This window comes from Mus musculus, chromosome 2, assembly GCF_000001635.26.
Source record: "Mus musculus strain C57BL/6J chromosome 2, GRCm38.p6 C57BL/6J".
Classification (NCBI taxonomy): domain Eukaryota; kingdom Metazoa; phylum Chordata; class Mammalia; order Rodentia; family Muridae; genus Mus; species Mus musculus.
This window is the reverse complement of record NC_000068.7, coordinates 22,325,913-22,353,730: the sequence shown is the minus strand read 5'-3', so window position 1 is coordinate 22,353,730 and position 27,818 is coordinate 22,325,913. Positions and strand designations below refer to the sequence as shown.

General features: G+C 39.8%; 1 protein-coding gene across 1 annotated transcript in view; it reads right to left on the bottom strand.

Annotated features, from left to right (window-relative positions):
* The window catches only part of Myo3a (myosin IIIA), a 390,750-nt gene that overhangs the window by 264,522 nt on the left and 98,410 nt on the right, over positions 1 to 27,818 (bottom strand). The window contains exons 11-14 of the mRNA NM_148413.3: positions 21,244 to 21,360; positions 20,199 to 20,303; positions 20,020 to 20,103; positions 13,415 to 13,617 (exon numbers count right to left, since the gene is read on the bottom strand). Of these exons, the coding sequence (NP_680779.3) occupies positions 13,415 to 13,617; positions 20,020 to 20,103; positions 20,199 to 20,303; positions 21,244 to 21,360 (509 nt within the window). The remainder of the gene's footprint in view (positions 1 to 13,414; positions 13,618 to 20,019; positions 20,104 to 20,198; positions 20,304 to 21,243; positions 21,361 to 27,818) is intronic.

Sequence of the window (27,818 nt, the reverse complement as noted above, 5' to 3'; positions counted from 1 at the left end):
GGGGGGAGTGCTGCGTTCTGATGATGGTGAGTGGTCTTGGTTTCTGTTAGTAAGATTCTTACGTTTGCCTTTTGCCATCTGATAATCCCTGGAGTTAGTTGTTACAGTTGTCTCTGGTTAGATTGTTCCTCTCGTGATTCTGTTAGCCTCAATCAGCAGACCTGGGAGACGAGCTCTCTTCTATGAGTTTCAGTGGTCAGAGCACTCTCTGCAGGCAAGTTCTCCTCTTACAGGGAAGGTGCACAGATACCTGGCGTTTGGACCTGCCTTCTGCCAGAGGATAAAGGCCCAAAACAGGACCTGTCCCAGAAGCTGTGTTGCTTTGGCCTGTCACAGAAGCTGTTAGCTTCTGTAGTCCACACTCCCACCTGCACAGAACAGTCTCAGAGGGATCCGGGAACCAAGATGGCTCCCCCCAGATCTCCGGCAAAGCCCTCCTGGGCAGAGTGGACACCTCTCCTCTGGCAGGGAAGGTGCCCTTATATCTGGAACCCTAAACGGGGTCTGTTTCAGAAGCTGTCCTCTAGGGACCTTGGGGGTGTCCGATGACTCTGTGCCCAGGTGACCAAGTGCTGGTGCTGACCGGAAGGGACTTGTGACCCTTGTCAGGCTGGATTTCCTGCTTCCCTCATGCTGTCTCAGGTCCCTCACGAATGGATTTGAACAGAAGTTGTGTTCCACTCACAGGTGGTCCTAAGATGGCGTGGAGAGTGCTGTAGGGGACCTTGGGGGTGACCGTGGACTGTGCGCCCAAGGTGACCTGGTGCAGACTGGAAGGGCACAACTTTGTTTTTAATTATAAGAAGCTGCACATCTAAGAGTTGTACTGCAGTCAGATTCCTCAGTCTGTAAGGAGGTTTGGGCCACTTTGAAGCAAGAAAAACTATGGCTAGGGAAATAGCACCAGGCATAAACTGGAAACTGGGAAAAATCCTTATACTGCTTTTTATATAAAATATGCTGAACCTTTCAATAAAGTGTGCATTGACTGACTTGGCTATGTAACTCCTGTGTCCTAGTTAAGGTGGCTCTATTCGTGGGACCCCAACGCACCAGATGTTGACAAGTAGTGCCCAAACAAGGGCCCCACTGACGCACTATACATTGATATCTGTCTTCCCAGCTATTGACTATTGGCATTTTATTTACCAATCAGAACCAACTGGGAACAGGTTTCCAGAAGCTACATGCAGACACTCTGTATAATCAGTTTTGGGGACCCAAATTAACATTAGAATACAAGTAGCATTAAGCCAAACCCACTACTCTACTTCTTCCCCCAAATCTAAGTTGGTTTTAAATCTCAGGTGTTCATCACATAGTAGAAATTCAATTAATGATTGTCAAATAGATGACTGACTGAATGAATGGATATGGGGCTTTGGAGACACAAGGTTCAAATGTCAGCTTTTTGCATTAATTGGTATGTTGTTTCATTTTGTATCCTTCTATGTGAAAGAGATAATGCAGCAAGACACAAAGACCATGGGATGCTTAGCACAGTGCCATACTGGTTCATAGCAGCAGAGAAAGTGCCTGACAGTTTTATTTTTTGTTTTTTTTTTAAATGACTCTTAGGGAGCCTTTTAAAGGGCTGAGGTGGGAGAGTAATGCAATCAATGCTTGCTGAACTCCAGTCATTGCAGGAGAAAACTAGCAGATATGGCCATAATTTATATTTATGAGAATTATCTAGCATTGTCTTCAATGTGCTCATTTTCTCTCAAGCAGCCTTATTTTATTTTTCCCCTTAAAATTCACTATAGTTAGCAAAGGGTTTCAAATACAAGCTATTAGTTCGCCATTGTGACAAAGACGCTCTAAAGATGAATGCAGTCAGACAGTGATATGTTCAGGTCAGGGCAGAAGAAAGAGAGAAGGAAAGAGTCACTTCTCTTAAAAGAAAAAGGGTGAATTTCTTGAATTAAGATATGTGTCTGCTCTGGTTCCCTTCTGCTTCTCAGATTAACTCTAAAACCTTTTTTATGACCCCCCATTCTGATTGGCTTTCCAATCTTCGGTTTTATGACCCCTATTCCCCAATGCTTAGCTCTGTAGACTGCACGGCCTGTGTCCCTTGTCCTCTGGCTTGTAGAGAGAGGAGACAAGTGAAGGATCTATTGACTCACATTCTACTTGGTAGAAGGTGCAGTTCTGTGGGGGCTACAAACCTCCAGGCAGCCTCTGTTCTCAGCTGTGGCTGTCCTTGAGCTCTCTGACGGATTTTTCCCTTAGCCCTCTTGGGGTATGCATGGTATTTTTGCCCTTGCTAATCTGGACTAAACTATTCAGCCTGGGCTAAGCACTCTTTCTTGATTCTTTGATGAACATTCTGTCTTGTAAATAGGGTTTTCAGTTAAACCCTTAGAACGTGTTCTTTCTTCTTTGTAATCATGATTGATATAATCCACTGAAATTTATAATTTAAAAACAGTACCCATGGAGATGAAAAAGCGGTTCAGTGGGTAAGAATGCTTGCTGTGTGAACATAAGAATTTAAATTTGAATTCCCAGAACCCACATATATGAATAATCTTCCCCATGTATGAATGCATGTTCATTCTTTTGCCCCTTCTTAGAATTAGAAACAATCACCCATGGAAGGAGTTACAGAGACAAAGTTTGGAGCTGAGACAAAAGGATGGACCATCTAGAGACTGCCATATCCAGGGATCCATCCCATAATTAGCCTCCAAACGCTGACACCATTGCATACACTAGCAAGATTTTGCTGAAAGGACCCTGATATAGCTGTCTCTTGTGAGACTATGCCGGGGCCTAGCAAACACAGAAGTGGATGCTCACAGTCAGCTATTGGATGGATCACAGGGCCCCCAATGGAGGAGCTAGAGAAAGTATCCAAGGAGCTAAAGAGATCTGCAACCCTGTAGGTGCAACAACATTATGAACTAACCAGTACCCCAGAGCTCTTGACTCTAGCTGCATATGTATCAAAAGATGGCCTAGTCGGCCATCACTGGAAAGAGAGGCCCATTGGACAGGCAAACTTTATATGCCCCAGTACAGGGGAACACCAGGGCCAAAAAGTAGGTGTGGGTGGGTAGGGGAGTGGGGGGGAGGGTATGGAGGACTTTTGGAATAGCATTGGAAATGTAATTGAGGAAAATACGTAATAAAAAATATATAAAAGAAGCATAATAAATCTCAGAATAAACCCCCCCCCCAAAATAATTCCAACATTTGTGGGACAGGGGCAAAGTGGTTCCTGAAAGCTACCTGACCAGGAAGCCTGGGCAAAATGGCAAACTTACAGTTGAGAGACATGTCTCAAGGTAGCAAGAGAATGATAGAGGGTGACACCTAACATATTCCAGTGGCTTCTCATGCTATGAGCTTCCACATACACACATATGCCACATATAAGGTAGAACAAAATCTAACTAGAAATAATGCTTCTTCTATCTTTTAAAGGTCACAAATTGTTTCTTTTCATATATATATATATATATATATATATATATATATATATATATATATCTCCTGACCACAATTACTTTCTCTTCACCTCCCAGTCCTCCCCCTCTGCACCCTGCCCCCATCCAGTCCCCCTCTGTTTCTCTTCAGAAAAATGGCAGGCTTCCATGGATATCGACCAAACATGTCATATCAAGTTATAGGAAGACTAGGCACATCCTCACATTAAGACTGGACAACTCAGTTGGAGGAAAAGGATCCCAAAAGCAAGCAAAGGAGAGACAGCCCTTGTTGCCACTTTTAGAAGCAGGAGCTCCTAATAAGACCAAACTACATACGGTAACATATATGTAAAGGACCTAAGTCTATCCTATAAAGGTTCCCTGGTTGTGGTTCAGTCTCTGGAGTCCCTAGGAGTCTGGATTAGTTGATTCTGTGGGTTTGTGGTCTCCTTGACCCCTCTAGCTCCTACAATTCTTCCTTACCTTCTTCAGCAGGATTCCCAAACTCCCCCTAATATTTGGCTGTGGGTCTCTGTATCTGTTTCTATCAGCAACTGAATGGAGCCTCTCTGATGACAACTGGGCTATGAGTATAGCAGAGTATAATTAGGAATTATTTCATTGACTTTCTTTTTGTTGTTGTTGTTTTTTGAAAGTTGTGTTTGGTTCTGTCCTAGGTCTCTGGGCTATCCAGCCTCTTGGTCCTGACCTTCCAGGCAGTGTCAGGGGTGGGCTCCTTCTTGTGGCATGGATTTCAAATTGGATCTGTCATTGGTTGGCCACTCCCATAATTCCTGCACCATCTTATCCCGGCACATTCTGAAAGCAGGGCAAATTGTAGGTCAAAGTTTACGTGTCTGGGTTGGTGTCCCAATCTTTACACTGGAAGTCTTGCCTGGTTACAGGAAATGGCCAGTTCAGGCTCCGTATCCCCCACTACTAGGAGTATTAGCTAGGGTGACCATTTTCAATTCCTGGGAGTTTCCATTACACAAAATTTCTACCTGGTCCCCAAGATGCCACCAGTCCCAGTTATCTTTTCCAGTACTTTCTCCTCCATCCTTCATACCTGATCGCTCCTAATCCTATCCCTGCACCCCCATAACCCCTGACTATTCTGTTTCCCCTTTCCAGGGAGATTCATGAATTGCCCCTTGAATCCTCCTTGTTCCTTAGCTTCTCTGGATCTGTGTATTTTAGTATGGTTATCCTTTATTTTACAGCTAAAATCCACTTATAAGTGAATACATATCGTTTGTCTTTCTGTATCTGGGTTATCTTGCTCAGAATGATTTTTTTCTTTTTTTGACTGAAGATTTTATGATGTTATTGTTGTGTTTATAAAAAGATAAGAAGAGGAGGAATATGTTTGGTGGATGTGTAGTCAGGTATGAGGGGAGGGGGTGCCTCCATGGGCCCATGCTGAGGCATCCTTTTCCCCTGAGGTATGAGCTACAGGACAGTATAGTATAGAATAGAGTTTATTCAGGAGGGGGGATTTGAGAGGGTAGTAGAGATACACAGAGAGAGTAGAGGAGTAGAGGAATAGACACTGGCCATGAACATGTAGAAAGAGAGGGGGGAGGGGAATGGGAAAAGAGGGGTGAAGGGGTGAGAGGACAGAGTGGGAGCAAGAAAGCAAGGGATCAAGAGAGAGAGAAGAGGGGGCAAGCAACCCCTTTTATAGTGAGTCAGGCATACCTGGCTGTTGCCAGGTAACTGGGGTGGAGCCTAGGCAGAATGCTAATAGCTATTACTTTTAACAGTTGAATAATGCTCCATTGTGTAAATGTACCACATTTTCTTCATCCATTCTTTGGTTGAGAGACAGCCAGGTTGTTTCTAGTTTTTGGCTATTATGCATAAAGCTGCTATGAACATAGTTGAGCAAGTGTCCTTGAAGGGAAAGTTTCTGGTTTCTTTGGAGATGCAGTTGTGTCACATGATGTTTTTCTGGAAACTGTCTTATGAGAGGATGCTTTGCTGAGAACATGCATGTGTTTTTCTGGAAACTGTCTAGAAAAAAAAAAGGCATGTGAAGTTTTGCTAGAGCATGTGCTTGAGAGAACATGTGATGTGTTGAAAGGGTATAAATATAACCCAGTAGATAGTGCATGGTGCAGTGTGGCATTGGTTCACCTTGCCACGCTTTGCTGGTGTTCATTGGGTTTGCTGATGCTGGTCCTCACTGCCCACACTGTAGCATTGGTTTACCTTGTATTCTTCACTGATCATCATTTGTCATGACATTGTAGAGAGAAACACACCAAAGAACTTCTTATGATAGTCCAGTGGCTTCTTGCCAGATCTACAGACTTGGGCCAGTTGTCAGAGCCTTGTGTTTTTTTCTAAGTCAAAGTGACATTGCTGATTCATGAATAGTGTTTGAAAGTAGATTGAGCTACCATTGCTGATGTGTATGAACTGAATTGCTGATAACCTGACAATGAAGGTTGGAATTGTCCAAAAGAACTATTTCTAGAAAGGTTCATATCCCTATTTGCTCTATTAACCTTTCCTTTTCACTACCTCTGGCTAGTGATGCGCTAGAAGAACGGTAAAACATTAAAGAACCGTTATTAAAGTAGGTTTTGAAAAATATAAGCCTACATGACCTTATGGTAGAATGGAGAATCCTTTTGGTATACACAAAGAAGTAGTATAGCTGGGCCTTGAAATTGATCAATATCCAATTTTCTGAGAATCTGATATAATGATTTCCAAAGTGACTGTACAAGTTCTCACTTCTCTCAGCAATGGAGGAATAGTCTCCTTGTTTCATATACTTGCCAGCATGAGCTGTCATTTGTGGTTTTGGTCTTAGCCATTCTGACAGATGTATGGTGGAATCTCTGCATTGTTTTGATTTGAATTAACCTGATGGCTAAGGATGCCGAGTATTTCTTTAAGTGCCATTTGAGATTCATCTGTTGAGAATTCTATGTTTAGATCTGTATTTCATTTTTAAAATATGACTATTTGGATTGTTTCTCTCTAGTTTCTTTAGTTCTTTATATGTTTTTAAATTAGCCCTCTGTTAAATGTGGAATTGATAAAGATATTTTCCCATTATGTAGACTGCTATCACAATACATTTTTTAGAATATAAAATGCAATTCAAATGAACTAAAATAGAAACAAATATAGGTTTTAACCAGCTTTTGATTACTGTGCATAAGGTCCTCCTATGGAGTGGGACTCTTTTTGAGGTACTCCTGTAGTGCAGGCCTAGAGTTCAATCAGAGAACACTTGGATGGCTCCAGTGGTGCAGTTGGTTTCTGCAGGTACTTAGACAGGAAGCAGTTGGTTACCCCCTTAACAGTCATTCCACTAAGTGCATCTCATTGGGAAAGTTGGTATTGTAGCTCGAAGTTTTGACTGCTGGGCAAAGCTGTTGATGGGTTTTCCTTACTAGAGACTTGCTAGAACCTTTTGGCACAATGAAAGGTAGCCACTGGGGAGGAAGCTAACAGCTCAGTTTCAGCTTGATTTCAAATAAAGTGTATAGTGTATGGAGCAGTATAATCTTATCATTAGTTTTGGTAGACAATTAAGTGGATTGGCAATAGTCTGTATTATTCTGGGGCTTCTGGGGCATTAAGAGTTTTTTTTAATAACACATCACTTCTGGGAACACTTATGCAATCATATAGGTTGTCTCTTTTCAAATTCTATTTCTTAACTTATATCTTTTAAATCAGCTTACAAAGTATTAGTTTTTGATGTAGTTTTTTCATACACAGTTCATTTGGGTTTAGCCTCTCTTCAATAATATACCCCTTCTTTCTCCCCGACTTCCATGGAAACCTTTCCATCTCCAGTAGTCCTTTTCTCTACTATGTATATTCCCTGCCTTACTACAGTTTTCTCTTCTAAATGGTGCCAGCCTAACTTCCTGGCCTCAGTACGTATTCCCATTTAAATACATAAACTAAGAATTCTAAGCTAGGATTGACACATGAGAAAGAAGATCTAAGGTTTGTCCCTTGGGGTGTGGGTACCTCACTTAGTATATTTCCCATTTCTGCCATTTACCTATACATTCGTAATTCTTTTAAATAATTTTATTTTTAGCTGAGTAAAATTCCAGTGTATTTGTCCAAAGATGCTAAGAGGGCTGTAGACCCTGGAGGAAGAGCACTTACTACTGTTATGTTGCCCTGTAAACACTTGTTTATACCTATGGACCGCTCTCACCCTTGATCAGATAAGCTTGCTTCTATTTGCAGTGACGGATTGTTAGTCCAGAGTTTTGCAACTGGTGAATGTGCTTAGAACAAATGACTGTTGGATTCTCATACTGCCCATGCTCAGGCAACATACAGAAGCAAAGACACAGTGAATGTAAAGATGGGAAGGAATGCTATAAAATGTTTTTGTTCTGGCCATGACCTGACTCCTGTATCTATAAACTCACAGCAGCAGTGGCTACCTGCACAAGATCTTTCCATCAACATCCCATCATGGATAAGAAAGGGGCTCATAAGGCTATAAACAGAGTATGCAGGGGAGGGGCAGTCATACCACTAATTGGTATAGACACTAGCACATTGCCCCCACTTAAGCAAATTGCTCTCATCCATGCTTATACATACAACTCTAGACACAGTAGTTATTACACATATACACATAAGATGTGAGAATGGGAAGGAGATTGGATAGAAGAAAGACATTAGTGAGAAGAAAAGGGATAAGAGGACAATGGGAGGCTTTGATCAAAGAATATACATGTATAAAATTGTAAGCAAATTCTTACAAGAGTAAAAGTGACAAATAGAACCATAAAAGTATATATAAAACTGAAAAAAAACATTTTATAGAAATTACAAAGTAATTGGTGTCTAATTTTATCTGAGCTGTAGTTCAACTCAGTGGCAAATTGGGGCCTTAGAGTTTTTTTTTTTTTCTTTTCCTTCTAAATAATATAGTGAAACTAAAACAGTTTCTTAGAATATTTATAAGACAAAAAAAGCTTACTTAACACACTACATGCCTCAAATATATTATCCTAATCATACTGTTTTTTGAACATGTTATAATATTTGAATAATTATTAAGGGATTTTTTTATGACTACAAATTCGGGACTTCATTTTGTTACTCCAGAAGGTATTGCTCTCATGGTATTCATTATGAGTGATGTTCTGGCCCATCATTCCATATAAGATGCTGGAAATATGTGCCTTGACATTGTGTAACATGGTGTCCCACATTGAAATATCAACAGGTTTCTCTCACATAGTTCTTCACCTAGCTGATAGAAAGGCTAAAACCATTATGAGTACAGAATAAAGAGTTTCAGGATGTGGTTGTTTCTATACATGAACAAGACTATAGGTTCCTCTGTGGGTAGGTGGCAAACATATGGTGTGCCTAGATAATTCTGGGACTTGGGGCACTCATCAATAATGTGATATGATATTCATTAAGTATCTTCAATTCACTAGATGCCATTTCTAATCTCTGCAACCACCATAGCCATTACAACTATTATTGGTGTTCAGGCATGCTCAACCTCTTGACATTGTGACACAGAATCTCATTTACAAAGCTCATGTCACAAATCAAGTTATAAAATGAAAACTGTAAATCATTTCATAATGTGTTAAATGTATTTATAATTCAGTGATGGGTGACACAGCTGTCCTTGGCTGCACTGTCAACATTCTTATTATGTGTGATTCATTATTTGAAATATTCTTCTACAGGAATTATCTTAATGGAGAGGGATGAACTAATGTTTTTTCATGTTAATGATGAAAAGATGCAGAGAGGTTAAGTAAACTGCTTTGAATCACATACACAGTATATTACAGAGTCAAGATCTTATGAGGCTCTTAAGATTTAAATATTATACTCTGGGTAGACTAACCCATTCCTAGCCCACCCTTTAAAACCACATTTATCAGGTTTTTGTTAACAAAATCACCTAGAATATATATGGGATCCTTAGCATTGTAAAAGATGTACCAACAAGAGCTTGTGTTCCTACAAAATTAGCTGACATATTACTGTAATGAATAAGTATATTTAACATGAAATCAACATGAGAGAGTCTAACTTTATATTCTCTGTAAAAATAATACCCCTTATCATAGGGGGGGGGGGAGAAGAGATGTGGAATGGGCTGCATTTGGGATATAAAATGAATGAATAATAAAAATGATGAAAATAAGGAGGAAACACAAATAAAAAATATCAGTAATGTATAATCCAATCCTCAGACAATCATCTTGCTACATGCCAAAAAAGCCTTTGACAAAATCCAACACCCCTTCATGGTAAAAAGTCTTGGAGAGATCAGGGATACAAGGTACACACCTAACCATGATAAACACTATATACAGCAAACCTATAGGCAACATCAAATTAAATTGAGAGAAACTTAAAGTAATTCCATGAAAATCAGGGACACAGCAAAAACTGTCCACTCTTTCTGTATCTCTTCAATATGGTACTTAAAATAATAGGAAGAGCAATTAAACAACTAAAGGAGATCTAGGGGATTCAAATTAGAAAAAAAAAGTCAAAGTATCATTATTAGCAGATGATATGATAGTATATGTAAGTGACCCCAAAAATTCTACCAGAGAATGCCTACAGCTGATAAATGCCTTCAACAAAGTGGCTGGATACAAAGTTAACTCAAAGAAATCAGTGCTCTCCTGTATACACATGATAAACAGGCTGAGCAAGAAATCAGGGAAACAACACCCTTCACAACAGCCACAAATAATATAAAATATCTTCGTGTAATTCTAAGCAAGCAAGTTAAAGACCTGTATGTCAAGAAATTCAAGTCTTTAAAGAAAGAAATTGAAGAAGGTATCCAAAGATGGAAAGATCGCCCATGCTCATGGATTAGTAGAATTGACTAATGGCTATAAAATAAAATGGCCATGCAGTCTACATATGCAATACAATTACCATCAAGCTTTCAACTCATTTTTTTTTTTATTTTACAGATCTTGAGAAAACAATTCTCAACTTCAAATTGAAGTAACAACCAGAAAAGAAAAACCCCAGGCTATCTAAAACAATCCTGTACAATAACCATGTGAACTGGAGGTATCACCATAACTGATTTCAAGTTGTACTAGAAAGCAATAGTATAAAAACAACATGGTATATACATAAAAAACAGAGAGATTCATCAATGGAATCAAATTGAAGACCCAGAAATAAATGCACACAACTATGGTCACTTGATTTGTGATAAAGAAGCCAAAACCATACAATGGAAAAAAGAAAGCATCTTCAATGAATGATGCTAGTCTAACTGGATGCCTGCATATAGAAAAATGCAAATAGATCCATATTTATCACTGAATAAAACTCAAGTCCAACAGGATCAAAGATCTCAACATAAAATTAACCACACTAAATCTAACAGAAGAGAGAGTGGGGAACTCCCTTGAACATATTGGCATATGAGACAACTTCCTGAAGAGACCACCAATGACTCCGGCACTAAGATCAACAATTAATAAACATGACCTCATGAAACTGAGAAGTTTCTGTAGGCAAAGAGCACTGTCAATAGGACATGTTGGCAAGGATGTATAGAATGGGAAACACTCCTTCATTTCTGGTGGAAGTATAAATAATTAAAAACTCTGGAAATCAATTTGACGGTTTCTTAGGATTTGGGAATAGTTCTACCCCAAGACCCAGCTATGCCACTCCTAGACAAATACCCACTATACCACAGGGACACTTTCTCAACTATGTTCATAAACGCTTTATTCATAATAGCCAGGAACTAGAAACAACCTAGATGTCCCTCAACTGAAAAATAGGTAAAGAAAATGTGGTCCATTTATACAATGGAATACTATTTAGGTATTTAAAAAAATCATGAAATTTTTAGGTGAATTGATGGAATGAGAAAATATCATCCTAAGTGAGGCAACCCAGACCCAGAAAGACAAGCATGGAAGGTTGTCATAAGTGGATGTTAGCCATAAAGTACAGGTTAACCATGCTATAATCCACAGACCCAAAGAAATTAAGTAATAAGGAGGGCCCAAGTAAGGATTCTTGGATTGCACTCAGAAGGGGAAATAAAATAGACATCAGAGGTGGATGGAGGGAGGGAAGAGGGGGTGAGGAGGGGAATAGGGTTGGGGATCAGGTGTGGGATGTGGGGAGGGCAGGAGAGGGCTGGAATGAGACCTGGGAGTCCTGGGAGACTGGAGAGTGGGGGTGGGGGGCTCCTAGGAGTCTATGGGGGTGACCCTATCTGAGTCTCCTAGCAGCTGGGGTGTGGAGACTGAAGTGACCACCTCCTGTAGTCAAGTGGTACTTCCACTGGAGGGAGGGGGATGTCAACCACAAAACCTTTGACCTAAAATTTGTCCTGTCTACCAGATGTGTAGGGATAAGCATAGAGGGAATGGCAAACCAATGACTGGCCCAACTTGAAACCCATTCCATAGGCAAGAGTCAGACCCTGACATGATTAATGATACTCTCTTATGCTTGTATACAGGAGCCTAGCATAACAGTCCTCTGAGAGCCTTTATTCAGTAACTGATAGAAACAAATGCAGAGACCCACAGCCAAACATTAAGCAGAGCACAGGAGCCCAAGGAGTCAAACAGTACAAGAAAGCAAACAGAGTTAACTAACCTGGGCCCATGGCAGCTCGCAGGGACTGAACTACCAACCAAAGAACCTACATTGGCTAGACCTAGAACCCCTACATATTGAGCAGATATGCAGCTGCATCTTCATGTGGAGTCCCTAACAATTGGAGCAGGGACTGTCTCTGACTCTGTTGTCCTCCTTTGGATTCCCTTCCCTTAATTGGCCTCCCTGGTTGGGCCTCAGTGGGAGAGGAGGTGTTTAGTTCTCCTGAGACTTGATGTGCCAGGGTAGGGTGGTACCCTTGGGGGTCTTCCCCTTCTCTAATGAGACGGGGGGGGGGGAGTTGGGGGAAGGATTTGTGAGGGAGAGAGTGGGAGAAGAGGAGGGAGGAGACTACAATTGGGATGTAAAGTAATTAATTAATTAATTAATAAAAAATGTAATTAGAATTGAAAAGCAACAACAACAAGCAAATATGAGTGGTATTGATGATCTAAAATCTACTAGTAATAAAAATAGTCACACAGCAGAACATTCCTGAATATTTTATTAAGTCTGTTGTGTATAAATACAGGAAGAAGAAAATAAAAATATCTATGTTTACTCAGAAAAAGAATAATAGCTATATTTAAAGAAGAAGTGGAGTCTACTGTTTTTTAATTAAATTCCTCATCGATTTTTGCCTGGAGAAATGAGGTTTTACTACTTGCTCTTCCCCACTCTGTTTGTATCGCCTATGTCATAGCATAATTATTATGGCATTTATTAATTTCTCCCTCAAATGCTAATATATGTGAGGATAAAGCACAGGTGAGGGAGTCTCTTTACTTCCAAAAATAAGTAACTTACACATAGTGGGCTATCAATAGAATGAGTAGTTTGGGAGAGCTTTTAACTCTATAAGCCTTGCTCTTATATAAATTACTCAAGATTAGCAAGATTTTGCTGAAAGGACCCAGATATAGCTCTCTCTTGTGAGACTATGCTGGGGCCTAGCAAACACAGAAGTGGATGATCACAGTCAGCTATTGGATGGGTCACAGGGCCCCTAATGGAGGAGCTAGAGAAATTACCCAAGGAGCTAAAGGGAACTACAACTCTATAGGTGGAACAACATTATGAACTAACCAGTACCTGGGAACTCTTGTCTTTAGCTGCATATGTATCAAAAGATGGCCTAGTCGGCCATCACTGCAAAGAGGCCCATTGGACTTGCAAACTTTATATGCCCCAGTACAGGGGAACACCAGGGCCAAAAAGGGGCAGTGGGTGGGTAGGGGATTGGGGGGGTGGGTATGGGGGACCTTTGGGATAGCATTGAAAATGTAAACGAGGAAAATACTTAATAAAAAAAAAAAGAAACTAAGGTATATCTGACACGCACTTACATGGCTTGGTGAATGACACGGGATTTTTCCAGAAGGTATTCAGAAATCTGTGCCCCAACTACAGCTCCAGAAGAAGTAAATTTCATTTCTAAGTATTTTCCAAATCTGCTGGAGTTGTCATTTATAATAGTGCAGGCATTGCCAAAGGCTTCAACCAAATTGTTCATTTGTAAAATCTTCTCTTGCAGGGTTCTGTTATTAGCCTACATAAAGATGTCAAGATACAAAAAGCAGAATAAAATCAATTAGTTGCTAATAAAATGTCTTTTTTTATAGGCACTTTATTTTTTAAACAAAATCCACATTTTATTTAGATGGAAATAAACTGTACCCAATTGATTTTATTCACCAAAAATAACAGCAACCTTTTCTGTATTATTTTTAGATAAACCACAAAACATTTATTTCTGTAGGTTTTGCTTATAAATCCAGCCAAGGCAGTAGACATAGTCATGTAAGAAGGAGAAGACAACAGACATGTCAGCTACCTATAGGGACGGATGGCCTCTGGGTCTGTCTTCTCCAAGAAGCAGAAGTGAGTAGTAAACAAGCCTATGAAAATGTGGGCTCAGCAAAGGAATGCAAACAGCAACAATCAAAGGAGGAGCAACAGGGCCTGGCTATGCCATTTTTACTTTAAGTTGTTCCTTTGAGGTTCTTTGGCCCCGATCTACACAGAAGGCTGCTCATTGCTTCCTGTGACTGCCCATAATGAGCTAATCTGTTGTTTTTGCTTTTGCAGTAGTGAGGCAAGAGCCTAGGGCTTGCACATGCTAGGCAAGAGCGCCACACTAAGCTCCACCCCGGTCCTCACTTGTTCTTTGAAACAGGCTCTCACTATGTGGTCCAGGCTGGCCTAAGGCTTGTCATCCTTATACCTTTGCTTTCCCAGTGCTGCTACCACAGATCTGAAACACCTATAACTCCAAGTCAAAAGTCAAAGGTGTATTTCATCATGACACATTATAAAATGTATTTCTCTCACAAAATGCATTTTCCAAAGACCTGATAACTTAATAACTGACAACTGGATCTACAGTGATAATGTCATATCTAAAATGACTTTTTAAAAAAAAGATTTGTTTATTTATTTTACGTATATGAGTACACTGTTGCTCTTTTCAGACACACCAGAAGAGGGCATCGGATCTGATCAGAGATGGTTGTGAGCCATGGTTGCTGAGAATTGAACTCAGGATCTCTGGAAGAGCAGTCAGTGCTCTTAACCACTGAGCCATCTCTCCAGCCCCTAAAATGGCTTTTAACTAAACATTTCCAGAGTGCCACCAGCAGAGAGACATTTTGGGACTCCCAATGCCAACGTCTGGAAGAACAGACAGGTATTGAAAGCACAGGAGTTCAAACAGAGGCCATTTAAATACATGGATTACCAATAGCTAATGGTATGTGAAACTGGAGGTCTATCAGCAAGTCATTAACTGGCCAGGTCAGACTGGCTGCTCTTCATGCAGTTGGGGACAGCCCAGAAGTTAGGCAAGGCCTTCTAGCCACCATCTGGTCCAGCTCTTCCCTCCCAGCCTCGTCAGGGCAGCGTGGCCGTCCCGCAGGGCCCCGGAGGGGAGCTGGGCGGGCCCGCCGGCTCCGCAAGGCCGGGCGGAGGAGGGGCTGGCGCGCGAAGCCCCGGGGCGGGGGTCAGGAGTGGCCCTTGGGCAGAGCCTGGGCTGGGGGGGGGGCACGGCTCCACAGTGCTGTGTGCGTCCCCCCCCCCCCCCCCCGAGGATTTAAAGCCGCCGCCCCTGCTGTTGCACCTCCAGCCCGCCCGGGATGCTGCAGCCTCCTTTCCACATTGCACCCACCCTCTTGCTGAAGGGTGACCTCTCTTCCCTCAGCTCTCCGCCCCCGCCCTCTTCGCAGGCGACCTTTCCCGCAGGCGGGCATGCGCCTAATAAGTACTTTATATGCAAACAAAATCACAGGAGCACAAATTTTGGTTCACTGCCAGAGGCTACAGTGGGGTCCATATGCCCCTCCCGAACACGTTTCACACACTTTCTCAGGAATACAGGAAGAGGCATTTTTCTCTTTTCTTATTCACATACAATTCTGTGTTTGACATGGCTTGAAAACATAATTAATCTACAGGCAGTCTGCACAGAGTGCACCTTCTCACTTTAAACCTAAATATTGACCTGGGACTACATCTGAATCTTTCTTAAAGTCTATTCGACTTTCCTTATGTTTACAGAAATTTCTAAGCATCAAAGTAAGAGGATAAAGATATTTTGTGAATGCAGATTTGGAGAGAAAAAAAAAATCGCAGTCAGAGCAGCTCATCAGAGTGTACAGAAAGAATGGAATCCTAGCCAGGACACAACCTCCCCGGCTGCCTATCTACTATGTCGCACCATCTCTTGGGGACACATGTTCACATCCTGTCCTCTTCGAGCAGTGATTCTCAACCTTCCTTATGCTGCAACCCTTTAATACAGTTCCTCATGTTGTGGTGACCATCCCCCAAATAAAACTGTTTTTGTTGCTACTTCATAACTACAATCTTGCTACTATTACACATCATAATGTAAATATCTTATATACAGAGTATAGATGATATGCAACCCCCTGCCCCCCACCCCAAAGGGTTTGTAATTCACTGGTTGAGAACTGGTGTTTTTGTGGGTTAGGGGTACAACTCACTTGCATGTTGTTGGAAATTAGCTTAAGGAGATTATCTTTAGTGTTAATCTTAGAACCTTGCTGAGACCAGGTTTAAGGGAGTAGAAGTTTTCAAGATGATGGAAAACACTAATACTTAGAATGAACTTTTAAACTGCTCCTCATGTTGTGGTGACCACAAATAAAAAAAAAACCCTATTTTTGTTGCTACTTCATAACTGTAATCTTGCCACTGTTATGAATCATTATGTAAATATCTGATATGCAGAATATCTGATATGCAACCCCCAAAGGGGCCACACAACTGATGCTGTATTTGTCTTGATGAATGAAAGAAGCTATCACAGTGAGGCTTAGAAGCTGCCCAGAGATTTTCAAGTATAAAGAAACAATATGGATCCTGCTGGGACAAACTTGGCTCTGTGAAACATTTTTTGAGCGACCTCTACCTATGACAGAGCAAGAGAGCATCTTTACTACTCATTAAATAGTCCTAACCTGCTAAGTGAAGACCGAAGGATTGCAAAGGAAAATTCCATCCATCAGACAATCGATTTTGCATGTGTTAAATCTTTAGCAAGGACAAAAGTAAAAAAAAAAAACAAAAACAAAACAAGACCAGACAAGGGCAGAATTGACTCTGGACACACACACACATACACACACACACACACACACACACACACACACACACCATCAGATCACATGTCAAGATCTAGAACAAGGTAAAGATTAGATTAAGCAATTTGCTCCCATCTACAGAGCAGCATCTACAGAGTTTCAATCCATTATTGAAAACCTCTATCAGCTTAGAAATCAAGACAGACTAGCAAGACCTTTGTAGACAACACTGTGTCACCTGATTCCCATTTTATACCTTAGGAGCCTGCATCTCACGGCTCCCCTGTTATATTTCATTTCAATGTCCTCCAAGACCTTTAAAATGTTCTTTACTGTAGCAGGAAGTTAATAGGCATGGGGACAGCAAAAGACGACATCAGACCCTTGTGACAGCACAACTCTGAAGGTCCACATGAAGGCAGAGGTCAGAAGAAAGAATACTTATATTCTATACCAGCACATATGGAAGGATGTTCACTTAATGTAACAGGAACAGAATTCTTTCTATGCATAATTTTGAAAATAAGTTGGGCTCAGGTGAGCAGCTGTTTTTGGCTATGCAGCTTCAGTCTATTATAGTAGGTTGTTAGCTATGTACCAAACAACAAGTTTTTAGCTTTCTTATGTTACCAGGAATAGAATCCAGAGTTTAAAATATGGCAGGGAAGTACTTTACCACTGACAGGCAGCCATAGCCCTATAACTTATGTACCTTTTTGAGTTTATTAATAAAGTCACTGTAAATACCTGTATGTACATGGGTTTTTATTTTCTTGCCCTAGCAAGGTAGGTAGCAGCAAGATTCCTGAGTTGCATGGAAAGTACATCTTCACTGTTGAAGAAGCCAGTAAGCCACTTTTCAAAGTGACTGTGCTGTCTTACCACTGTTGATCTCAGCCACCACTAATTGCTATTATCACTAATAACAGATGAGAGTCCAGCTGTTTCAGATCCTTGTCAACACTTCCTCTTCTCAAAACCTTAGTAAACAATTTCTAGCCACTTTAGTAGGCATATGAAGGGATCTAATTAAAGTCCTAATATGCATTTTCCAGTGATGAATGGTGCAGAGCAGCTTTAGGAATGATGATAGACATCTACACAGCCTTTTTTGGAATTGTCCATTCAGTTATTTCCCATTTCTTGTCATTTAATTTCTTAATATAGGGTTTAAGACATTTTCATATTTCTATATTTTTATTAGTTATGTAATTTGTTAACATTTTCTCTTGAACAAGGCTTACATAGGTGTTTGTTTTAACTCTTAACAATACCAAAAGAATAGACACAAAGTCTTCCTTTTCTGAGTTGTGCATTTTGTGTTGTATCTAAGGCATCTTTCATCAGTGTAATACCACCATAGCTTTACCTGCTTTGGTTTATAGTTTGTGGTTTTCTACTGATACTTAATATTGATTTTGTGTTAGCTTTCTATAATGTGAGATCTAGACTGAGGTTCCCTTGTTTGTGAGGGAACACAAAATTCTTCAACACTATATTTTGAAAATTCATTATATTAATTGACTAACCCTCTTTGACAAAAAAAGTTATGTGCAGACTCTAATCTGTTCCATGAGTCTGTCAGTCACCATTCCTTAAAGATATACTTCACTGCTGGATCCTTGTAGTAAGTCATAAAGAACACAGTCCTCTGAATTTGTACTTTAAAAAACTGTTTGCTAGTGTCTTAGTCAGGGTTTCTATTCCTGCACAAACATCTTGACCAAGAAGCAAGTTGGGGAAGAAAGGGTTTATTTGGCTTACACTTCCATACTGCTGTTCATCACCAAAGGAAGTCAGGACTGGAACTCAAGCAGGTCAGGAAGCAAGAGGTGATTCAGAGGCCATGGAGGGATGTTCTTTATTGGCTTGCCTCACCTGGCTTGCTCAGCTTGCTCTCTTATAGAACCCAAGACTACCAGCCCAGAGATGGTCCCACCCACAAGAGGCCTGTCCCCTTGATCACTAATTGAGAAAATGCCTTACAGTTGAATCTCATGGAGGCATTTCCTCAACTGAAGCTCCTTTCTCTGTGATAACTCCAGCTGTGTCAAGTTGACACAAAGCTAGCCAGTACAGCTAGTATAGTTCTTTTTCCCTTTTCATGCAGCTTCCCCCTTTCCCATAACTCAGCACACTAATGTCCATTTAACACTGCTCCTGGAGAAGCAGGGGATGGGGGATGGCAGGATACAAATGATCTCATAGGGAAGATGGAAAGGAGGGCCTTTTTTTAGAGAGGGGGAAGGCAATAAACACAGAAGACAGAGGGAGGCTAAGACAACATCAAGAAAGCCTGAAAAAGCCACAAGGAATCAAACTATTGACTACTTGCTTTTAAAAATTATAATACATATAACTATACAAATATAGTTTAAATGAGTTTTACTTTAATAAGTAAGTTATACTTTTCACTTCTGGGATGATGGTGCTTCTTCCAAGATCAAAAACCAATGACCAAAAACTCCAGTGCAAGACAGGGGAAGCTCTTTTTTGAGTTGTTCACCAGGGCTGTCCAGGAGATCCCCAAAGCATCCAGCCTCTGGCTGTTACCCTGTTTTCCCCCCAGAGATGGATGGTCTCTATTGCTGAAGACATCATGCCTTGAGAAACAGAGCCCTGAGGCCTCTTAACTGAAACTGATTTAAGCACACCTTCTCTGAGGACTAGCTTTCATGGTATGAGAGGGAACTATGTGAGCTTCCAAAGGAAGGAAACAGCCAACAGTCCTACACAGCCATGATACCTGTGAATCACAACAATGATCAGCACAGAATGATAGCTGAAGGGTCCAGTAGTGGCATGCATACCTTTAGGCAACCAAAGCCTTCTAATTGGACTTTAGACCCACTCAACAGAAGAGAGAACTATGCCTGCTACTGGAAACCTACTTGGTGCTACTCAGTGCCAATGAAGATGTTGTAATCGGAAGAGAATCTATAATCGCTAAGTTACTAAACCAGCATAATCTCTAAAATATTATGAAAACTTTTGTCCTTGTACCCACAGATAAGTGTGGTACTCAGGTACTCACCTCTCACCAAGCAAACCCCTCTTTGCACTAGACGGAGATCATGAAAGAAAACCACAATCAATCAAAACACAGAGCTGTAGAACACAGTCCTAGCGGATAGCTCTACAAAACACTCCCACACTGGAGGCGTAGGGGTTATGCTCTTAACCACTGAGATCATTCCCACTGCTCTTTGATATACTTTAAAACTCAAATGGTAACAGTTATGTTTAATCATTTGCATGTACTATAAAGTATGGGAATTGGTGAATACTAATTGAATAGTTATTTGAAACACACAAATATTTCAATTATGACAGGAAAAAAATAATTCTACCTTTCCAAGCACAGTGAGCTGTTGAACCAGAAGATGAGCGCTCTCTGTCTTGCCAGCACCACTTTCTCCAGAAATAACGATGCACTGCATGGGAGGGAAAGGAAGCCATGAGAAGACTGCATCTCTAGGAAACTCAGTGGCTCTCAATGAAGTAAGGGATGTGAGAAAGCCTGTCTTACCTGGTCTGCATTATATGTGACCATAGACTGGTATCCCAAATCAGCCATTGCAAAAATGTGAGGTGGGTTGGCAGTTCTCTTTGCTCCAATATACAACCTAGAAAGCTGCAGTTAAAGTGGATAAATCTTATAGAGTTTTTTTTGACTTGTATATTATTTCCAATGTAGAGCTTAAGGCTTCAAAATGTGATTATTTGTTTACATGAAAAAAAACTTTACAAATAAGAAATCAGAAATTATTTTTGACTACTTCTTGAATATGATAATGTCTGACATGTGACATCTTTCCCCTATCTCTTGATTTAATTTACATAATCTCACTTGATTTGTATGAAGTCGTACCATTAATTGATAGCAGAATTTTACTAAGCCCAACCTTTTTTTATAGGCCAGGCCAATTCTTGTAAGCATATTATTTTCCTGTACATTTTAGACTGGCATTTAAATGAGCTATTAGGCATAATATTAAATAATGTTTTAATATTAAAATCAATAGGTAGCTAAAAGACAATGGGCCTAATTAAAAATAAAAAACAGTCTTATTTAATTCTATATTTAAAGCTTTAGTGGCTGAGTAATTGCTAATTAAATACTTTTACTCATAAAGCATACATTGTATGACAGCAATGAACCCAATTAACATGTTAAGAGAAATTTAAGATATCACAATGACAAATTTTACAGCCGTTATGTATCCACTATACAGATGGTGTAGCTATATTTTGACTCTCCAATGCTCAGTTCAGAGACAGACATTAAGTATACTCGTTTTTAGGCATCATTTAGGAATAGGATGTTACTAAGAAAATTGCATGTAATTCATAATATTACATGTATTTTTTTTGGAAAAAGACCACAAATACTATTCACATTGATTTTATATATTTTTCCTACATATCTGTTTGAATGACTTACATGTTTGAATGACCAATTTGTAAGAGTTTTCTCCAAGGGCTGGTATATATTTTTTTGCTGTCATTCATTTAAATTAAGAGTCTGACTACTAGACTTATTTGTACAAAGGGAATGCAAGCTACACACATACCTTTGTGGAATAAATACCCAGACTCTGAAAAGGGTTCAGTGCAATGAGAATATCTCCCACATAAATATAGATCTGATCTCTGGAATAACATTTCTCAAGATGTTCAGACACTGTGTTCTGCAGCAAGATAAAAACAATTTCCTTCTCTTAAACAGCATTCATAACTCAAGTATGGCGGCAAAGGCCTGCAGTTCTAGCATATAGGATGGTGAGACAAGAGGCTCCCTGGAAAGGGAGAGAAGAAACAAAATCATCTGTGTCCAACTACACTGAAGAGAAATTAATATAAACACCTGGAATATTGACTGAAATTTAGAAAGAGATACTAATAGCAAACAAAATACCATCATGCTTTTAAACCAGTTAATTCATGGGGTGGGGTTACATGATTTTGAATGATAAAGTAGAATATAATTTTTAAATTAATTTTTTTTTGAGATAGGGTCTCACAGTGCAGTCCTGGTTGGCTTGGAATTTATGATACAAAAAGGTCAGCTTGGAACTCACAGAAGTCCTACAACCTCTGGCTCTGGAATGCTAGAATTAAGGATGTGTTACTGCCATGCCCAATGGAAATGCTGATCTTAAGTGTATATTTTGCCCATTATATGTTGTGTATTATATCTACATACAGTATGTTAAATTAAGTGTTATATAACCTTCAAGGAAATAGGTCAGTGTAGTAAATGAGATAAAGAGAAATGTAGAAAGGAAAGAGTGTGCATGATTTATTCCAATTCAAGGTGATTTAATGGCAGTGTGTCTTCTGCTTAGACAGATGGGTATGTGAAATAAAAATTCAGAAAGTAATCTTTCTGGTTGATCACATGACAATATGAATTGATTTTAATAGTGTTGCAATCAGCATAGGAAGTCCACAACACAAAATAAAATCAAAAGATATTAAGCAATAAAAGAACAAAAATAGATCCTTTCCAGCACCTGGTCACCTTGGGTGTGGAGTTGGCGGACACCCCCAAGGTCCCTAAAGGAATCTGCACACGATCTTAGGACCACTGGTGAGTGGAACACAACTTCTGTTCCATTCCAATCACTTGGGACCTGAGACAGCATTAGGGAAGCAGAAAACCAGGCCTGACCAGAGTCACAAGACCCTTCTGGTCAGCACCAGCACCTGGTCACCTTGGGTGTGGAGTCAGCAGACACCCCCAAGGACAGCTTCTGAGGCAGACCCTGTTTTGGGCTTCAGATATCTGAGCACCTTCCTGCCAGAGGAGAGGTGTCTGCCCCGCCCAGAAGGGCTTTGCTGGAGCACCTGAGGGAGCCATCTTGGTTCCTGGATCCCTCTGAGACTAGTCTGCTCAGGTGAGAGTGTGGACTACAGAAGCTAACAGCTTCTGGGACAGGCAGAAGCGACAAAGCTTCTGGGACAGGCCCTGTTTCGGGCCTTCATCTCTGCCAGGAGGCAGGTCTGAACACCAGATATCTGTACACCTTCCCTGCAAGAAGAGAGCTTGCTTTCAGAGAGTGCTCTGATTGCTGAAACTCAGGAGAGAGCAAGTCTCCCAGGTCTGCTGATAGAGGCTAACAGAATCATGAGAGGAACAAACTCTAACCAGAGACAACTATAACAACTAACTCCAGAGATTACCAGATGGTGAAAGGCAAACATAAGAATCATACTAACAGACACAAAACCACTCACCATCACCAGAATGCAGCACTCCCACCTCACTCAGTCCTGGGCACCCCAACACACCCGAAAAGCTAGACCCGGATTTAAAAGCATATCTCATGATGATGGTAGAGGACATCAGGAAGGACTTTAATAACTCACTTAAAGCAATACAGGAGAACACTGCTAAAGAGTTACAAGTCCTTAAAGAAAAATAAGAAAACACAATCAAACAGGTAGAAGTCCTTAAAGAAAAAGAGGAAAACACACCCAAACAGGTGATGGAAATGAACAAAACCATACTAGACCTAAAAAGGGAAGTAGACAAAATAAGGAAAACCCAAAGTGAGGCAATGGTGGAGATAGAAACCCTAGGAAAGAAATCTGGAACCATAGATGCAAGCATCAGCAACAGAATACAGGAGATGGAAGAGAGAATCTCAGGTGCAGAAGATTCTATAGAGAACATCAGCACAACAATCAAAGAAAATGAAAAATGCAAAAAGATCCTGAGTCAAAACATCCAGGAAATCCAGGACACAATGAGAAGACCAAACCTAAGGATAATAGGAGTACATAAGATTGAAGATTTTCAACTTAAAGGGCCAGCAAATATCTTCAACCAAATTATAGAAGAAAACTTCCCAAACCTAAAGAAAGAGATGCCCATGAACATACAAGAAGCCTACAGAACTTCAAATAGACTGGATAAAAAAAGAAATTCCTCCTGACACATAATAATCAGAACAACAAGTGCACTAAATAAAGATAGAATATTAAAAGCAGTAAGGGAAAAAGGTCAAGGAACATATAAAGACAGGTCTACCAGAATTACACCAGACTTTTCATCAGAGACTATGAAAGCCAGAAGATCCTGAACAGATGTTACAGACACTAAGAGTACACAAATGCCACCCAGGCTACTATACCCAGCCAAACTCTCAATTACCATAGATGGAGAAACCAAAGTATTCCACGACAAAACCAAATTCACACATTATCTTTCCATGAATCACACCCTTCAAAGGATAATAACAGAAAGAAAGCAATGCAAGGAAGCAAACCACCCCCTAGAAAAAGCAAGAAAGTAATCTTTCAACAAACCTAAAAGAAGACAGCCACAAGAACAGAATGCCAACTCTAACAACAAAAATAATAGGAAGCAACAATTATTTTTCCTTAATATCTATTAATAACAATGGACTCAATTCCCAAATAAAAAGACATAGACTAACAAACTGGCTACACAAACAGGACCCAACATTTTGCTGCATACAGGAAACCCATTTCAGGGAAAAAGACAGATACTACCTCAGAATGAAAGGCTGGAAAACAATTTTCCAAGCAAATGGTCTGAAGAAACAAGATGGAGTAGCCATTCTAATATCTTATAAAATCGACTTCCAACCCAAAGTTATCAAAAAAGACAAGGAGGGTCACTTCATACTCATCAAAGGTAAAATCTTCCAAGAGGAACTCTCAATTCTGAATATGTATGCTCAAAACACAAGGGCAGCCACATTCATTAAAGAAAGTTTAATAAAGCTTAAAGCATACATTGCACCTCACACAATAATAGTGGGAGACTTCAACACACCACTTTCATCAATAGACAGATCGTGGAAACAGAAATTAAACAGGGACACAGTAAAACTAATGGAGGTTAGGAAACAAATGGATTTAACAGATATCTACAGAACATTTTATCCTAAAACAAAAGGATATACCTTCTTCTCAGCACCTCATGGAACTTCTTCAAAATTAACCATATAATTGATCATAAAAGAGGCTTCAACAGATACAAAAATATTGAAATTGTCCCATGCATCCTATCAGATCACCATGGACTAAAGCTGATCTTCAATAACAACATAAATAATAGAAAGCCAACATTCATGTGGAAACTGAACAACACTCTTCTCAATGATACCTTGGTCAAGGAAGGAATAAAGAAAGAAATTAGAGACATTTTAGAGTTTAATGAAAATGAAGCCTCTACATACCCAAACTTTTGGGACACAATGAAAGCATTTCTAAGAGGAAAACACATAACTCTGAGTGCCTCCAAGAAGAAACTAGAGAGAGCACACACTAGCAGCTTGACAACACACCTAAAAGCTCTAGAACAAAAGGAAGCGCATTCACCCAAGAGAAGTAGACTGCAGGAAATAATCAAACTCAGGGGTAAAATCAACCAAGCGGAAACAAGAAAAACTATTCAAAGAATCAACCAAAGGAGGAGCTGGTTCTTTGAGAAAATCAACAAGATAGATAAACCCTTCGCCAGACTCACTAGCGGGTACAGGGACAGCATCCCAATTAACAAAATCAGAAATGAAAAGGGAGACATAACAACAGATCCTGAAGAAATCCAAAACATCATCAGATCCTTCTACAAAAGGCTATACTCAAAAAACAAACAAACAAGCTAAAAAAAACAACAACAACAAGAAAAAAAACCCTGGAAAACCTAATGAAATGGACAAATTTCTAGACAGATAGCAGGTACCAAGGTTAAATCAGGTTAATGATCTAAACAGTCCTATATCCAATAAAGAAATAGAAGCAGTCATTAATAGTCTCTCAACCAAAAAGACCCCCGGACCAGACAGGTTTAGTGCAGAGTTCTATCAGACTTTCAAAGATCTAATTCCAGTTCTTCACAAACTATTCCACAAAATAGAAGCGGGAAGGTACTCTACCCAATTCATTCTATGAAGTCACAATTACTCTGATACCTAAACCACAGACAGACCCAACAAAGATAAAGAACTTCAGATCAATTTCCCTTATGAATATCGATGCAAAAATATTCAATAAAATTCTCGCTAACAGAATCCAAGAACACATCAAAACAATCATCCATCCTGACCAAGGAGGTTTCATTCCAGGGATGTAGGGATCGTTTAATATACAGAAATCCATCAACATAATCCACTATATAAACAAACTCAAAGACAAAAACCACATGATCAACTCGTTAGATGCAGAGAAAGTGTTTGACAAAATCCAACATCCATTCATGATAAAAGTGTTTGAAAGATCAAAAATTCTCGGCTCATACCTAAACATGATAAAAGCAATCTATACCACACCAGTATCCAACACCACAGTAAATGGTGAGAAGCTGGAAGCAATCCCACTAAAATCAGGGACTAGACAAGGCTGCCCACTTTTTCCTACCTATTGAACATAGTACTTGAAGTCCTATCCAGGACAATTCAACCACAAAAGGAGATCAAGGGGATACAAATTGGGAAGGAAGAAGTCAAAATATCAGTTTTTATAGATGATATAATAGTATATATAAGTGTCCCTAAAAATTCCACCAGAGAATTCCTAAACCTGATAAACAGTGTCAGTGCAGTAGCTAGATATAAAATTAACTCAAACAAGTCAATGACCTTTCTCTACACAAAGGATAAACAGGCTGAGAAAGAAATAGGGAAACAACACCATTCTCAATAGTCACAAATAATATAAAATACCTTGACGTGACTCTAACTAAGGAAGTGAAAGTCTGTATGATAAGAACTTCAAGTCTCTGAAGAAAGAAATTAAAGAAGATCTCAGAAGATGGAAAGATCTCCCATGCTCATGGATCGGCAGGATCAATATAGTAAAAATGGCTATCTTGCCAAAAGCAATCTACAGATTCAATGCAATCCCCATCAAAATTCCAAATCAATTCTTCAATGAATTAGAAAGGGTAATTTGCAAATTCATCTGGAAAATGAAAAAACCTAGGATAGCAAAAACTCTTCTCAATGATAAAAAAAAACCTCTGGTGGAATCACCATGTCTGACCTAAATCTGTAGTACAGAGCAATTGTGATAAAAACTGCATGGTACTGGTATAGTGACAGACAAGTAGACCAATAGAATAGAATTGAAGTCCCAGAAATGAACTCACACACCAATGGTCACTTGATCTTTGACAAGGGAGCTAAAACTATCTAGTGGAAAAAAGAAAGGATTTTCAACAAATCATGCTGGCACAGCTGGCAGTTATCATGTAGAAGAATGAGAATTAATTCATTCCTATCTCCTTGTATTAAGGTCAAATCTAAGTGGCTCAAGGAACTCCACATAAAACCAGAGACAGTAAAACTTGTAGAGGAGAAAGTGGGATTAAGCCTTGAAGATGAAGATATGGGCACATGGGAAAAATTCCTGAATAAAATAGCAATGGCTTGTCCTTTAAGATCAAGAATCGACAAATGGGACCTCATAAAATTGCAAAGCTTCTGTAAGGCAAAAGACACTTTCAATAAGACAAAAAGGCCACCAACAGATTGGGAAAGGATCTTTACCTACCCTAAATCAGGTAGGGGACCAATATCCAATATATATAAAGACTCAAGAAGGTAGACTCCAGAAAATCAAATAACCCCATTAAAAAATGGGCTCAGAGCTAAACAAAGAATTCTTACCTGAGGAATTCTGAATGGCTGAGAAGCACCTGAAAAAAATATTCAGCATCCTTAATCATCAGGGAAATTCAAATCAAAGGAACCCTGAGATTTCACCTCACACCTGTCAGAATGTCTAAGATCAAAAATTCAGGTGACAGCAGATGCTGGAGAGGATGTGGAGAAAGAGGAACACTCCTCCATTGTTGGTGGGATTGCAAGCTTTTACAACCAGTTTGGAAATCAGTCTGGCTGTTCCTCAGAAAATTTGACATAGTATTACAGAAGGATCCCGCAATACCTCTCCTGGGCATAAATCCAGAAGATGTCCCAACTGGTAAGAAGGACACATGCTCTCACATGTTCATAGCAGCCTTGTTTATAATAGCCCAAAGCTGGAAAGAACCCAGATGCCCCTCAACAGAGGAATAGATACAGAAAATATTGTACATTTACACAATGGAGTACCACTCATCTATTAAAAAGAATGAATTTATGAAATTCCTAGGCAGATGGAAGGACCTGGA